The sequence below is a fragment of the Salvelinus alpinus genome, chromosome 35 (genome assembly GCF_045679555.1).
Source record: "Salvelinus alpinus chromosome 35, SLU_Salpinus.1, whole genome shotgun sequence".
Taxonomy (NCBI): domain Eukaryota; kingdom Metazoa; phylum Chordata; class Actinopteri; order Salmoniformes; family Salmonidae; genus Salvelinus; species Salvelinus alpinus.
Genome location: NC_092120.1, coordinates 8168171 through 8182365, shown reverse-complemented (window position 1 = coordinate 8182365; position 14195 = coordinate 8168171). Strand labels below are relative to the sequence as shown.

Genomic DNA, 14195 nt, shown 5'->3' with positions numbered 1-14195 from the left:
TTTCAATTGGTTAGCTCAGGTATTCAAACAGGGAAACCTTTCGGTTACTGGCCCAACACTCTTCGTTCAAATATTTTTTATTGAACACACACAAGAATGGTGTATAGGTATAAGACAGGTATACAATTCTTATCTAAACATAAAAGAGCAGACAGAAACAAAAAGACTCAGAGTTCTGGGTATAAAACAAGACATACAGAACAAGGACAGGTAGAAAGAAAGAGGGTAGATGTCCCCCCCTTTATCCCTTCCCCTTATTCCCCTCCCGACTGCTCGGGTGGCGGTGCCAGCACATGCTGCCCAAAGGTAGATTCAAATATTACAATTGAAAGTGCGTTAAAAAGTACAAATTCACAGCGCCGAATGGTCCAAGTAAGAGAGGAAAGGCTGCCAGATTTGATCAAATGTTGATAATTTATTGTTCAGAATATATCTAATTCTTTCTAAGTGTACAGTGTTTGCCAATTCGCTGAGCCATAATTTGGTAGAGGGCGCTTCCCTCCTTTTCCAAAACAACAAGATTAGTTTTTTTGAAGAAATGAGACTAAGAGATTAGTTGTTTTTGAGGGTTGGTTAATCGGTTTAGGGAGTCAGACACTCCCAGGATTATCAGAAGCGGGTCTGGGTCAATTGAAGTCTCCAGAACTTCAGAGAGGATCCTAAAAATTCCACACCAATAACCATACAAGCTAGAGCACAGGGCAAAGCAGTGGAGTAGTGTACCCTGCGCAGCCTGACATGTATCACACATAGGGGATGTATCAGGAAATATCCTATGCAGTTTGGTTTTGGAATAGTGTAATCTGTGTAATACCTTGAATTGTATGAGACGATGTCTGGAGTTAATGGAGCAGGTGTGGATATACTCCAAGCTATCTTCCCAGTCTGCCACCGAAATGTCAGTCCCTAGTTCTTCCTCCCATTTTGCCTTAATGGCATCTGTAGAAGGTGTGCTAACAGATTGAAAAACGTCATATAGACGAGATATAGTTTGTCTGAGGTGGGGCATATTTTTATGCATCCGTGAAACATGGAAGGTTTAGCATTCCCAAATGTCGGGAGGTGTTTTCTAACAGTCTCTAATTTGTAGGTATCTGAAAAAGTTACTTATGGGAAGATTATACGTTTCCCTCAGCAACTCAAAGGAAGCAAAGGTCCCTTCTATATATAAATCCCCTATGGTACTTATCCCCAACTCTCCCCATTGCTCAAAGGTGTTATCAAGGTTAGAGGGGGCAAAGGAGGGGTTCCTGGCAACAGGGAGCATGAATAACATTGGTCTAAGCTCAAAGTGGGTTTTAATTTGTTATGTATAATAGGATTGTTACGATAAAGTGACCTCTCCAGATTCTGGCCCAACACTCTTAACCGCTAGGCTACCTGACTCCCCTGTTACATGATTCCATCAAGGCTTCCATCCGTGGGACTGGCGTGTATGTGTTGTCATGCTGTCTGTTGTGTGAAAAGTAGGTAGGGATGGATGCAACTGACAGATGGACACCATGTACTCTGCGTCATGTATCCATGCCAACCATAACACAACAATCATCCCAAAGGAAGTTATTACTGTCACATGTAACGTCAGTGAAAAATATGTAAAATAGGTATTTACTCCTGAAACCTTGCATCAACAATGTGTTTGTTTTCTCAGCTATAACCCAAATGTCTTCAGACCAAAATGTTACAAATAGTCTCTATTTGTATAGACTACTAGATCTTTTTTGTGTCCTTAACACTTGGATGTCAGTAAGTGATCACACACTCCTTGTGAGCCTTCACTGTACTGTACATTGACTTATGACTGTGTAATGTATCTCTTCTAGCTACGTCACATCAGCCTGTGACTGACAGAGAGGATAGGCAGACTGTGGTTCTATGACTTATGACTGTGTAATGTATCTCTTCTAGCTACGTCACATCAGCCTGTGACTGACAGAGAGGATAGGCAGACTGTGCTTCTATTTATTCAGCCCATCAGAAACAATTAGAAGGGTTTTGGCAGCCTGTGGGCCCTGGTCAGACATAGTGCACTATTTAGGGAATAGGGTTCCATTTGGGATGTAGCGCTTGTTCTCCTGACCGGCTGCATGGTGAGAATGTGATGATTCAGGGCTCGTTGTATAGATGTCACATCGATGTGGTTCTCTTACTCTGACCTGACTTAGGAACAGGCAGGTTATTGAGCGGTAGAGGGAGAGGGAGAAGGAGAATGAGAAAGGGGGGGAGAAGAAGAGGGGGAGGGTAAGAGAGAGCTGGGGGGAGCGAGAGAAGGAGAAAATGGGGGGAGAAGAGAAAGAGGGAAGGAGGTAGAAAGAGAGTGAGCGAGACCTGCATTACTTAACTTGAGTTAGTTCCCTGAGCTGATGCATAGGCTTTGGCTCAGCAGTCTAACACAGCATTGTGGTGTGCAGGAAGATACCTGGGTTTGAACCCAGTCGGTCATATAGGGTTCGTCTCAAAACGTATCCTATTCCCTAAGGGCCCTCGTCAAAAGTAGTGGACTTTATAGGGAATAGGGTGTCATTTGGGAAAGGCACGTGAAGATGTATGAATAAAACAGCAGAGAGAGTTGGTTCTGTCCAGCTACAGAAGGTGTGAAGTAGGAGCAGGTGGTCATGGTAACATCCTGTGGTGTGAACAGTGGGCCTGGCCCAGGGCTCACAGACCCTTCATCCTTCGGTTCCATGATGTAAGACTGGCCCACGTCATAACGTAGAGCTGCACAACCTAGAGAGGGTTGACACCATGCTATAGAGCTGCACAATCTAGAGTGGATTGACACTGTGCCATAGAGCTTAAAATCTAAAGAGGGTTGACACCCATGCCATAGATCTTAAAATCTAGAGATGGGTGACACCATGCCATCGATCTTAAAATCTAGAGAGCGTTGACACCATGCCATAGAGCTTAAAATCTATAGGATTGACACCATGCCATAGATCTTAAAATCTAGAGAGGGTTGACACCATGTCATAGAGCTTAAAATCTAGAGAGGGTTGACACTGTGCCATAGAGCTTAAAATCTAGAGAGGATTGACGCCATGCCATAGAGTTTAAATTCTAGAAAGGGTTGACACTGTGCTATAGAGCTGCATAATCTAGAGAGGATTGACACCATGCCATAGAGCTTAAAATCGAGAGAGGGTTGATACTGCGCCATAGAGCTGCATAATCTAGAGAGGTTCCCGTTCTGGTGTGCGTCCCAAATTGCTCACTATTCCCTATATAGAATAGGGTGCCATTTTGGACCTACCCAACATTGTGGTGTGTCTGTAGGTGAGGTGAGCAAGGTCTCTCAGTCTGATCTCTTGCTGCTTCAGGGAGCCACATTCATTACATCTAGGAGTTCTTCCCTAAACACTAAACTCTCAGCGACAGGCCGTTGTGTAATTGTCCTGCTGTCTGTCTGCGCGGCAGGAGCTACGTCAACTCCACTCTCTCTCAAGGAGCCACTCTCACGCTCTCAGATAGGGCTGGGGCAGATGCTGGGGTATAGTATTGGGGCTGCATAGTACTGGGGCTGGGATATAGTACTGGGGCTGGGGTATAGTACTGGGGTTAGGGTATAGTACTATGGTTGGGGTATGGTACTGGGGTTGGGGTATAGTACTGGGGCTGGGGTATAATACTGGGGTTAGGGGTATAGTGTTGGGGCTGGGGTATAGTACTGGGGTTGGGGGTATAGTAATGGAGCTGGGATTTAGTACTGGGGTTGGGGGTATAGTGTTGGTGCTGGGGTATAGTACTGGGGTTAGGGGTATAGTGTTGGGGCTGGGGTATAGTACTGGGGCTGGGGTATAGGGCTGGGGCTGGGGCTGGAGTTGGCGTATAGTACTGGGGTTGGGGTATAGTACTGGGGCTGGGGTATAGTACTGGGGTTGGGGTATAGTACTGGGGTTGGGGGTATAGTAATGGAGCTGGGATTTAGTACTGGGGTTGGGGGTATAGTGTTGGTGCTGGGGTATAGTACTGGGGTTAGGGGTATAGTGTTGGGGCTGGGGTATAGTACTGGGGCTGGGGTATAGGGCTGGGGCTGGGGCTGGAGTTGGCGTATAGTACTGGGGTTGGGGTATAGTACTGGGGCTGGGGTATAGTACTGGGGTTGGGGTATAGTACTGGGGCTGGGGTATAGGGCTGGGGCTGGGGCTGGAGTTGGAGTTGGGGTATAGTACTGGGGCTGGGGTATAAGGCTGGGGCTGGCGTATAGTACTGGGGCTGGGGTAGAGGGCTGGGGCTGTGGTTGGGGTATAGTACTGGGGCTGGCGTTTATAGTACTGGGGCTGGGGTTGGGGTATAGTACTGGGGCTGGGGTATAGTACTGGGGCTGGGGTATAGGGCTGGAGTATAGGGCTGGGGTATAGGGCTGGGGTATAGTACTGGGGCTGGGGTATAGGGCTGGAGTATAGGGCTGGGGTATAGGGCTGGGGATGGGGTATAGTATTGGGGCTGGGGTATAGTTCTGGGGCTGAAGTTTAGTGTTGGGGTATAGTACTGGGGATAAGATATTCGGCTGCAGGGTGGGTATCGGGCTGGTGCTGGGGAGTGGGCTGTGCCACCTATGAAGTCAGAACTCCAAGTCAACCTCAGCTCCAACTCATCAGCTACGCTAGACATGTATCATTATCACTGTTCTGTGTATATCTCTTCCCCTCTCACGTTTAGAAGAGGAAACCACACTTCTGTCCACTAGAGAGCAGTGTAACCTCAGTCAAAGACAGTCAAACCTGGAGGCTTCTGATTATAATGTTAGAAACAGAGGGTCAAAACTAGAAAAAGAGACAGATATGAAGATATAAAATCTATAGACGTGGCGACAGACAGACTGTGTGTGAGACTGGTCTTAGACTGTCTGTCTTTAGACATCCTGTTTGGTATACAGTCCATGGACATGAGCCTGGTTGTCACACTGTTGACTTGTCAATACCTTCTCACCTGACCTCTTTATTGTGAGGGGTGATGTGTGGGTTACTAGTGTCATGAGGAAGACTGGATACAGGGATTATACCCTGGTTTCCAGGGAAGAGGCATATACATGTATGTGACTAGACCACAGGCTCTGTACCAAAGATGACTTTTTAAAACAAGATGTGTCTGCCGCTGTAAATGTGTTTAATAATGATTGGTGAATGGTTTGGAAGTCTGGAAGTAGTGAGACCCTCAGCTAGAGTTCCAGAGTCTTATTCAATCAATTCAGGTGTGACATGACAGCACAAACATCATGGCAGCACAATATTTTATTATTTAGTTCCTGTAAATCATTCTGATTTATGTTTTTACTGTCATTTTAAACGTTATGATTTCTATTGTTGTGCTTTTTGTCATCATCATCACTGATCTCTTGATCATATGACTTAAAGCTATTACAATATACAGTAATTATGTTCATCATCATCATCATCACTGATCTCTTGATCATATGACTTAAAGCTATTACAATATACAGTAATTATGTTCATCATCATCATCATCATCATCATCAGTAATATCTTGATCATATGCCTTAAAGCTATTACAATATACAGTAATAATAATAATCATCATCATTGTTTATGTCTATGTATGTGTTTATTTGTGTTGTTTTGTGTGTGTTCTCCATGTCTTGGTGTTGTTTTGTGTGTGTTCTCCATGTCTTGGTGTTGTTTTGTGTGTGTTCTCCATGTCTTTGTGTTGTTTGTGTGTGTTCTCCATGTCTTGGTGTTGTTTTGTGTGTGTTCTCCATGTCTTGGTGTTGTTTTGTGTGTGTTCTCCATGTCTTGGTGTTGTTTTGTGTGTGTTCTCCATGTCTTGGTGTTGTTTTGTGTGTGTTCTCCATGTCTTTGTGTTGTTTTGTGTGTGTTCTCCATGTCTTGGTGTTGTTTGTGTGTGTTCTCCATGTCTTTGTGTTGTTTGTGTGTGTTCTCCATGTCTTGGTGTTGTTTTGTGTGTGTTCTCCATGTCTTGGTGTTGTTTTGTGTGTGTTCTCCATGTCTTGGTGTTGTTTTGTGTGTGTTCTCCATGTCTTGGTGTTGTTTTGTGTGTGTTCTCCATGTCTTGGTGTTGTTTTGTGTGTGTTCTCCATGTCTTGGTGTTGTTTTGTGTGTGTTCTCCATGTCTTGGTGTTGTTTTGTGTGTGTTCTCCATGTCTTTGTGTTGTTTTGTGTGTGTTCTCCATGTCTTGGTGTTGTTTGTGTGTGTTCTCCATGTCTTTGTGTTGTTTGTGTGTGTTCTCCATGTCTTGGTGTTGTTTTGTGTGTGTTCTCCATGTCTTGGTGTTGTTTTGTGTGTGTTCTCCATGTCTTGGTGTTGTTTTGTGTGTGTTCTCCATGTCTTGGTGTTGTTTTGTGTGTGTTCTCCATGTCTTGGTGTTGTTTTGTGTGTGTTCTCCATGTCTTTGTGTTGTTTTGTGTGTGTTCTCCATGTCTTGGTGTTGTTTGTGTGTGTTCTCCATGTCTTGGTGTTGTTTTGTGTGTGTTCTCCATGTCTTTGTGTTGTTTTGTGTGTGTTCTCCATGTATTTGTGTTGTTTTGTGTGTGTTCTCCATGTCTTGGTGTTGTTTGTGTGTGTTCTCCATGTCTTTGTGTTGTTTTGTGTGTGTTCTCCATGTCTTTGTGTTGTTTATGCACTGAGCACTGAGCTGTTCACGCTTATCTTTTTAGGGTCAAAGAAGAACAAAAGCCTCAGCCGGCACAGTAAGTAACACATTACCCAGAGTGCTCTAGGCTTTGACACTTCTTCCTGTTGGTCAATGTGGCTTCCTGTCTCAGCGGGTCCCGCCCCTTCTCCCCTGGTATTGGCTCGCCCTGGTGTGTCATTTGCATTCTGATTGGCTTGTAAGGGAGCTTCACCTTTAGGCTCCTTACTTCCTCATCCATGTGTGAACTGGATGCTTCTATTCAGCTACCTTCTGTTCTGCATTATGTCCAAATCTACCTCGAAACACAGCAACTATCTGATCTATATGAAAACGCTATACTACTACTACTACTCCACTACCACCTTCCTAACTATTGGCTGACCATTCGATGCAATTCCCATTTCCATTGGCTTTAGCTTCTTTCCTGCTTTTATACTTCCTCTCCTCCTCTTTCTCTGTGGTTGTGGATGTGGTTGAATGTCCCTCTTTCTTGGTCTGCTGTGATCACAGTGAATGTCCCTGCTAGGCTTCCGTACAGTACCGCCACTCTGACTTTGTGTAAGCCTTGCTGGGTGTGTGTGCTTTAATGGGGGATTCCCTTGTCTCAGCCAGCCCAGACAATGTGTTGATTCTTCATCTTTCTGTGGTGTGGTGTACAGTCACGTTGTTTGCTTACTTATTTGAACAGGTGGTTTAGTCCCTTTAGTGGGATCACTGAGCTGGTAAATAACGTTCTGCAACCGCAGCAAAAGTCCCAAAATGAGAAGGAGCCTGAGCCTGTGCCTGAGACGTAAGTAAGATGTGCACTGTCTGCCCCTGAACCAGACAGTTACTATAGTAGGCCTAAACATACAGTATGGCTGACTAGTGTGGTCTGTACAGTATGTTTGACCTCTGACCTGTCAGATACTACCAAGAGCATAGGCGGCGTGTGATTCTCAAGTTTGGGGAAGCTCATTTTCACCATAAAAATTATCCTTTATAATAAATCATTCCATGCATCATCGCTTTTGCAGACTTATGTAAGATAGTCTACTATTGATAATGTGATGAGTACATTGGATAGTCATAATCTATGCCAATAATATAACTCAATCACTGTTAGGGAAATATGTGGCCTTTTATAAACACTTTTCATCCAATTCTACTACACTATACAACTGGAGTTTTATTTTATTTTTATTTAACCTTTTATTAACTAGGCAAGTCAATAACAACAAATTCTTATTTACAACGATGGCCTGGCAAGAGGTAAGAGGCAAAAGGCCTCCTGGGCTGGGACAAAAAAACGTTGTAAGCCAAAACGGACAACACAGACAGAAGACACTGGCAATAGCACAAATTCAACAGCAAACAAACAGTGGATGTGTGTGTGTGTGTGCGTGCGTGCGTGATGTGTGTGTAAGGCAACGCAAAAATATTGACATCGGGTGACAACTAGAAGCAATTACGTCTCAACAACCTGTTCATCAATTTGCCCATTGACCTCCTCCAGGGACACGAGGTCCTGTAGTTTTATGTTGTCTTGGAGGGAATTCTAAGACAAGGGGGCTGAGTAATGAAAGGACCTTTCCCATGCTCAGTTCAAATTTTCGTGACTCTTAGCCTGAAACAAAATTGAGATCTGAGCTTGTATGTGTTTTTATTTCAAGTTAGAAAAGAGGATAGAAAAAATGGCAGTTTTCCTAAAATTACCTTGTAAATTAGAATGTACCAGTGTTAGATCCTGCGTGTTGCTAGTGATGTCCACCCGACAGATGACAATAGAGAGTTAGATAGACATCTCTGATTGGTGACAAAACTAAGGACTGCATGATACACAGTCAAGAGCCTTCAGTGTAGACCTTGAGGCTCGCACTTAAATAGCTACTACTTTTTATTACGACAAAATTACAGGGTAGCTTATACTCTGCTGACTGACAAACAGATCAATAAAAACGACGTTGTCTGCAACTATCTAACAGGCCTACGAAAAGAGGAGACAGAAATACAATATGGAAGAGGAAATGATTGTCCAAAAAGCAACCTTTCAAGTGGCACTGACCTAATGATAAAGACAGTGAATATGCGCACTCACCGTGGATACGGCCGATGCTCCGCTAAAATAGGCTACTGTTCGCTCAAATAAATTGATAATTTTGATAACAGACAGATTAGTCTTTTCATGGTCTTCTCTTTACAGCAATAGCCATTTGCTTTTCAAACGATGTTTCCCCGCGATTGTATTTTGAAATATTGCCATATGCCTGGCTGTGGGCCTCTTTCACTGACATTCGCAGCTCAAGGAGATACATTTATTCGGTATTTGCGGTGAACGCTGGCCAAATTGAGGATCCTTCCAACAGGCAATGCGATGTAAAACAATCCACAGCTTATTGTTTTAAAATAAGATTTTTGGTGTTGTAATGATTTTATGTATTTCTGTATATACAGGATTATCCTAATTATGCTATATAATTTTGGCAATTGAATTACATTTACTTTAGGAGAAACCTTATGGATACCCTGCCAACGGCCGTGAGTCGAATTTGCTTTCAAAGGATACTTTTGGACAGCTGAAGCAACACATACTTTTCCTTCAGGAAAATGACCATATCCTTTAGGATTATTTTACTATGGTGAAGAACACAAGAAATTGGATCTATAAAATGCATGATGTATTTTTGGATTAAGTGACAGCCATTTACATTTTAAAACTGTAATAGATGATATCGATATTGCATTGTGGTTGAATAAATGGATCTGACGTGCGCTGTGACTGTGCTACATCACAGAAACATGACATCAGACATGACATCAATGTTATGTCACCCAGTCAGACATCCACAAGGAACACAACTTTAAACATTTAAAAGGCATGTCTTGATAAGATAACCTTCTGAGTTCATACTTAAGGCCAACAGGCAGACACATATTGAGTTTCTGGTCTTGGCTGGGTCCTGGTAGGGATACTATGTTGACTCTGTCATACAGTATACAGTAGGGGCCAGTGCAGCGCTCATGTTTCAGAGGTAAGAAGGGTCGGATAGACAGCCGGAGCTGGTACAATGAACAGCATATGATTACATGTCAGCGGTGTCATGCGCGTTTGACCAGGTTTGACCGAGGGGGAGACGGATGGGGAACGGGAGCCATCTACCAGCTGCCTGAACCTCTCAATACCCCTCTCTCCTCCCCCCTCTACTCTATTTCTCTTCTCCTCCCTCTCACTCTATTCCTCTCCCTCTTTTCCCTGGCCATCTCCTTTCCCTACCTCTCCTTTCCCTCTTTTCCTCCTTCTCCCTACCCCTCCCTACCCCTCCCTACCCCTCTCCCTAACCATCTTCCTGGTTTAGGGAGAGTTGCATCTTGAATGGCAGCTCTCTAGTGACTCTCTCTAGTGAATCTAGGAGCCTCTATAGGCCCTCTAAACCAGGGGTTCTCAAACTTTTTGGGGCCAGTAACCCCTTTTGTGATAGCAAATTCATCAGGGACCACCTGATAATTCGAGTGAGATAAAAATAGCAAGGAGTTTTACTATGACTTCGGTAGTGCATGGCCGGACGATCCAAGTCTCGGGCCGTGGGAAGAAACATTTTAAAGACCCACCTCTTGGCATCGGAGACAAAAAAGTTGCAGTTTTCAAGCTCATTTCCTGCAGTTTTAGACATTTTGTCATGGGACAGAGAGATGTTTTGTTGTTACAGGTTCTATGCTAATATCCTGCAATTCTACACATTTTGCCATGAGGCAGAGAGAGAACGTAGAAGTTTTAAAGCATGAAGCTAGAGTCCTTAATTGAAACAATAACAAAGGGGGCATTCCACCTCTGTTTTGGTAAAAAGCTGAGGGATGGGCCTAGAGAAATGTAACCACTCTCAAATTCATAGACAGAGCTATGGATGCAAGGACTGACCATCCATGATATCAAAATGATAGTTTTATAAATGTTCTGAGGCTATACAGTGTTAGTTACATTTACATTGTTTACAAACATTGGAGTAAAACAAGCAATTTGGGGTTTTGATGGGCTAAGACAGTTGAACTAAACTCATGAGGCATTTACAAGTTATATTCTTCAAGACTAATTGAGTATATCATGGTATTCCATACCAAAAATGGATGTAGCAACTAAAGATTCTAGTTTTAAAGTACTGTACAGTGCATTTAGGTAAAAACTTTTTTTTGTGGAATAAAAGAACATAATACAAATAGTATTAAGTTGAAAACATTTTAATTGGTGGGGCACTGTGGATACCAAAATCCCTGTGAGCCTCCCAAGCCCATGTGACCCAGGGTTAAGAACACAAGTTGTAGATGAATTATGTTACATTGTATTTTATTGTATTGTATTACACCTTCTAAACTTATTCCACGGATCCCTTGGCCCAAATGTAATCTGTGGTTAGAAGTATTATTCGGACCCCCTGCAGTACTGCGGACCCCACTTTGAGAACCCCTGCTCTAAACAGCAGACACTGCTACCCAATATGCACATACCATTAACAAGTCTTCTATCTGTAGACTTGTTCTGGTGTCTGTGTGTATGTGTCTGTCTGTGTGTGTGTCTGTGTCTGTATGTGTCTGCCTGTGTGTGTGTCTGTTTGTGTGTGTGTCTGTGTGTGTCTGTGTGTGTCTGTGTGTGTGTCTGTGTCTGTGTGTCTGTGTGTGTCTGTGTGTCTGTCTGTGTCTGTGCGTGTCTGTGTGTGTCTGTGTCTGTGTGTGTGTGTGTGTGTGTGTGTGTGTGTGTGTGTTAAACAACACTACACCACCACATCCCAGGTCTAATCTGTGTTCAGTATATAGTGACAGTAGTAGCCCAGTGTTCATCCAGATTGGGTACAGCAGCGTGGCAGTATGACACAGAGAGGTGCCATCCAGGGTTCTGTCTCTATCTAGTGTTCAGCAGGGTGATAGTCATCAGACAAGGCCCAGCCACATTGAGTCACGCGCCAATTACATTTGGGATCTAAATAAAAGGCCTGTTTGTGGGAAAGAAGAGGCAGCATGTTTACCACCTACACGACACCAAGCCATGCATACTTACGGTAAAATGATAGCTCTGGTTAATAATTCACGTGACTAATGAATGTTGCAGGGGAAAATGTGGAGACGAAACCAATTCTAATCGCCATATCATGAAGTCAGCCAGGGTTTTAGTTTCCAAGGATACACCCGATTGACATGTGTCATACAAAATGCATGCTGGTCTGTCTGTGTGAGGTAGCGTTTCAGGGTCCTCTGGTCCTCAGGTCCGGTTGGATCTGTCATGTGTGGGTGCATTGGGAGAGTATAGGACAAGATGACACTGAATGTACATCTAGTGTTTTGAGCAGGCGGTGCAGATTAAAAGAGAATGTTGAGCTAAAAACTTCCTTCCAAACGGCCCCCTTTTCCGTATTTGGCACCCTTTTCCCACAGGGCACTGGTCAAAAGTAGTGCACTGTGTAGGGAATAGGGTGCCATTTGGGACGCATTCAAACACTTTGCCCACTGCGATCTATGTTCCCATCTGGATCGCAGAAACAATGTCTGAAGACTTGAAGGGTTGACATTGTTTCAGTAAACCACATGGAAGCCTACACAATAGTCTGATTCCTCTGCGCTGTCTAAGGGCACTGTTAGCCCGATGGTTGGATGGATGCTGTAGTGTAGGCTACCCAGTCATGATGTTGTTGCTGTGAAAACAGATTTGATGTGTTCTTTCCACTGAAGTGTGGGCATTGACATTTGGAGGGCTGTATTAGCTTACGTCTCGAGCCCCGCCCTGAAATAGAAACACAGGTACAAATGATTCATTAAACGCCGGGAACCTGAGTAAGTGGAATTAAGTTAGGCTCTTAAACTTACAATGCAAACTCTATACCTTCCTACCTGGCCCGCCTTGTTTCAGTAGAGATGGGTGCAGCTCTATGTGAATGTTGATCTATAGTAACAGTACAACAATATGCAATGCAGAACATACTCTGAAACATTTCTAACTCTGACAGTTGTATGTAACAAACTGTAGGTTATTTGGTTGACAAAACCTTTTGGTTACACTTTCTATAAGTGTATATAATCAAGGCCATTATAAAGCATGTTCCTCATAGAAAGTGTTCCCTACATTTCTCTTAGAAAGGAATCAGAGCTGCATACGTCGCTTTGCTGTCTACCAACACTAATGGACTCCACACAACATCCTGCAGTTAGCTACAGCACAAAGACATCTGAAATGACTTCCTATCCCCTGAAGTGCATTGTTATACTCTGACGAAAGTAGTGCACTTTAATGGGACTAGGGACTAGGGAGACATTTAGGACAAAGTTTCTGTTCTGAACTGATCTTTTCCTAACTGCGCTCCTCTCTTGCTTCCTTCCTTGCAGGAAGTTGCACCAGCAGTTTGAGAGCTACAAGGACCAGGTGAAGAAGATGGGGGACGATACGACCCCGCAGACAGGGACGACAGGAGAACCCCAGAAGAACCCCAACGACTCTCCTACCTGCGGGATTTGCCACAAAACCAAATTCGCTGACGGCTGCGGCCACCTCTGTTCATATTGCCAAACGAAATTCTGTGCTCGGTGTGGAGGACGAGTGTCTCTGCGGTCAAATAAGGTGAGGAGGTTGAGTCTAGCAACCTCTGTTTGCCTGTGTCTATGAACGCACACACACATACAGACTTGCATGCATAACTGACAAAAATGTTTTGTAATGATTGTGCTCTTATAAGATTACACACACACACACACACACACACACACACACACACACACACACACACACACACACACACACACACACACACACACACACACACACACACACACACACACACACACACACACACACACACACATAGGCACACACACACACATAGGCACACACACACACATAGGCACACACACACACATAGGCACACACATAGGCACACACACACACACACACACACACACACACACACACACACACACACACACACACACACACACACACACACACACACACACACACACACACACACACACACACACACATACATACATACATACCTGGAAATGTTTTTGTAGTCATTGTCCTCTTGTAAGATTACAGTGAGACGGTGGAAGTAATTTTTCAATACAACACGTTTTATACAATCACATGCAGGCCAGTGCAGTCCAGCTGTCGTGAGAGAGTGGTTTTTTGCTGCTTCTCTCTCTCTTGGGTCCCAAAAATAGCCTGACTAGTCCATCCATTTCTGTCTCAAATCAAATCCTGCACTGGGTTATGAAACATTAGTGTGAAATCAGAAACTGGGCCTCAAGCCAGATACAGACAGTGGTGCAGCTCACAACACATCCCTTCTGACGATCTATACCATATACCAACTCCTACCAATGTTTCTCCCATTCATACTCTCTGCAATACTTTGTTAGACTCTGACTGTAAATGTGGTGAGGGATGATTCTAGATGCAGTGATTTTTTCAGGTCTTGTTTTCAGTTTGGCGTCAGGTAGCCTAGCGGTTAAAAGTGTTGGGCCAGTAGCCAAAAGATTGCTGGTTTGAATCCCAGAGTCGATGTGCCCTTGAGCAAGGCACTTAACCCTAGTTGCTCTGGATAAGAGGGTCTTATAAATATGT

General features: G+C 43.9%; 1 protein-coding gene across 9 annotated transcripts in view; it reads left to right on the top strand.

Moving 5' to 3' along the window:
- rims2a (regulating synaptic membrane exocytosis 2a) overlaps window positions 1-14195 on the top strand; it is a 226129-nt gene that overhangs the window by 25951 nt on the left and 185983 nt on the right. For all 9 annotated transcript variants that reach the window (XM_071384233.1, XM_071384234.1, XM_071384238.1 and 6 more), the window contains exon 3: window positions 12959-13190. In XM_071384233.1, the coding sequence (XP_071240334.1) occupies window positions 12959-13190 (232 nt within the window). The remainder of the gene's footprint in view (window positions 1-12958; window positions 13191-14195) is intronic.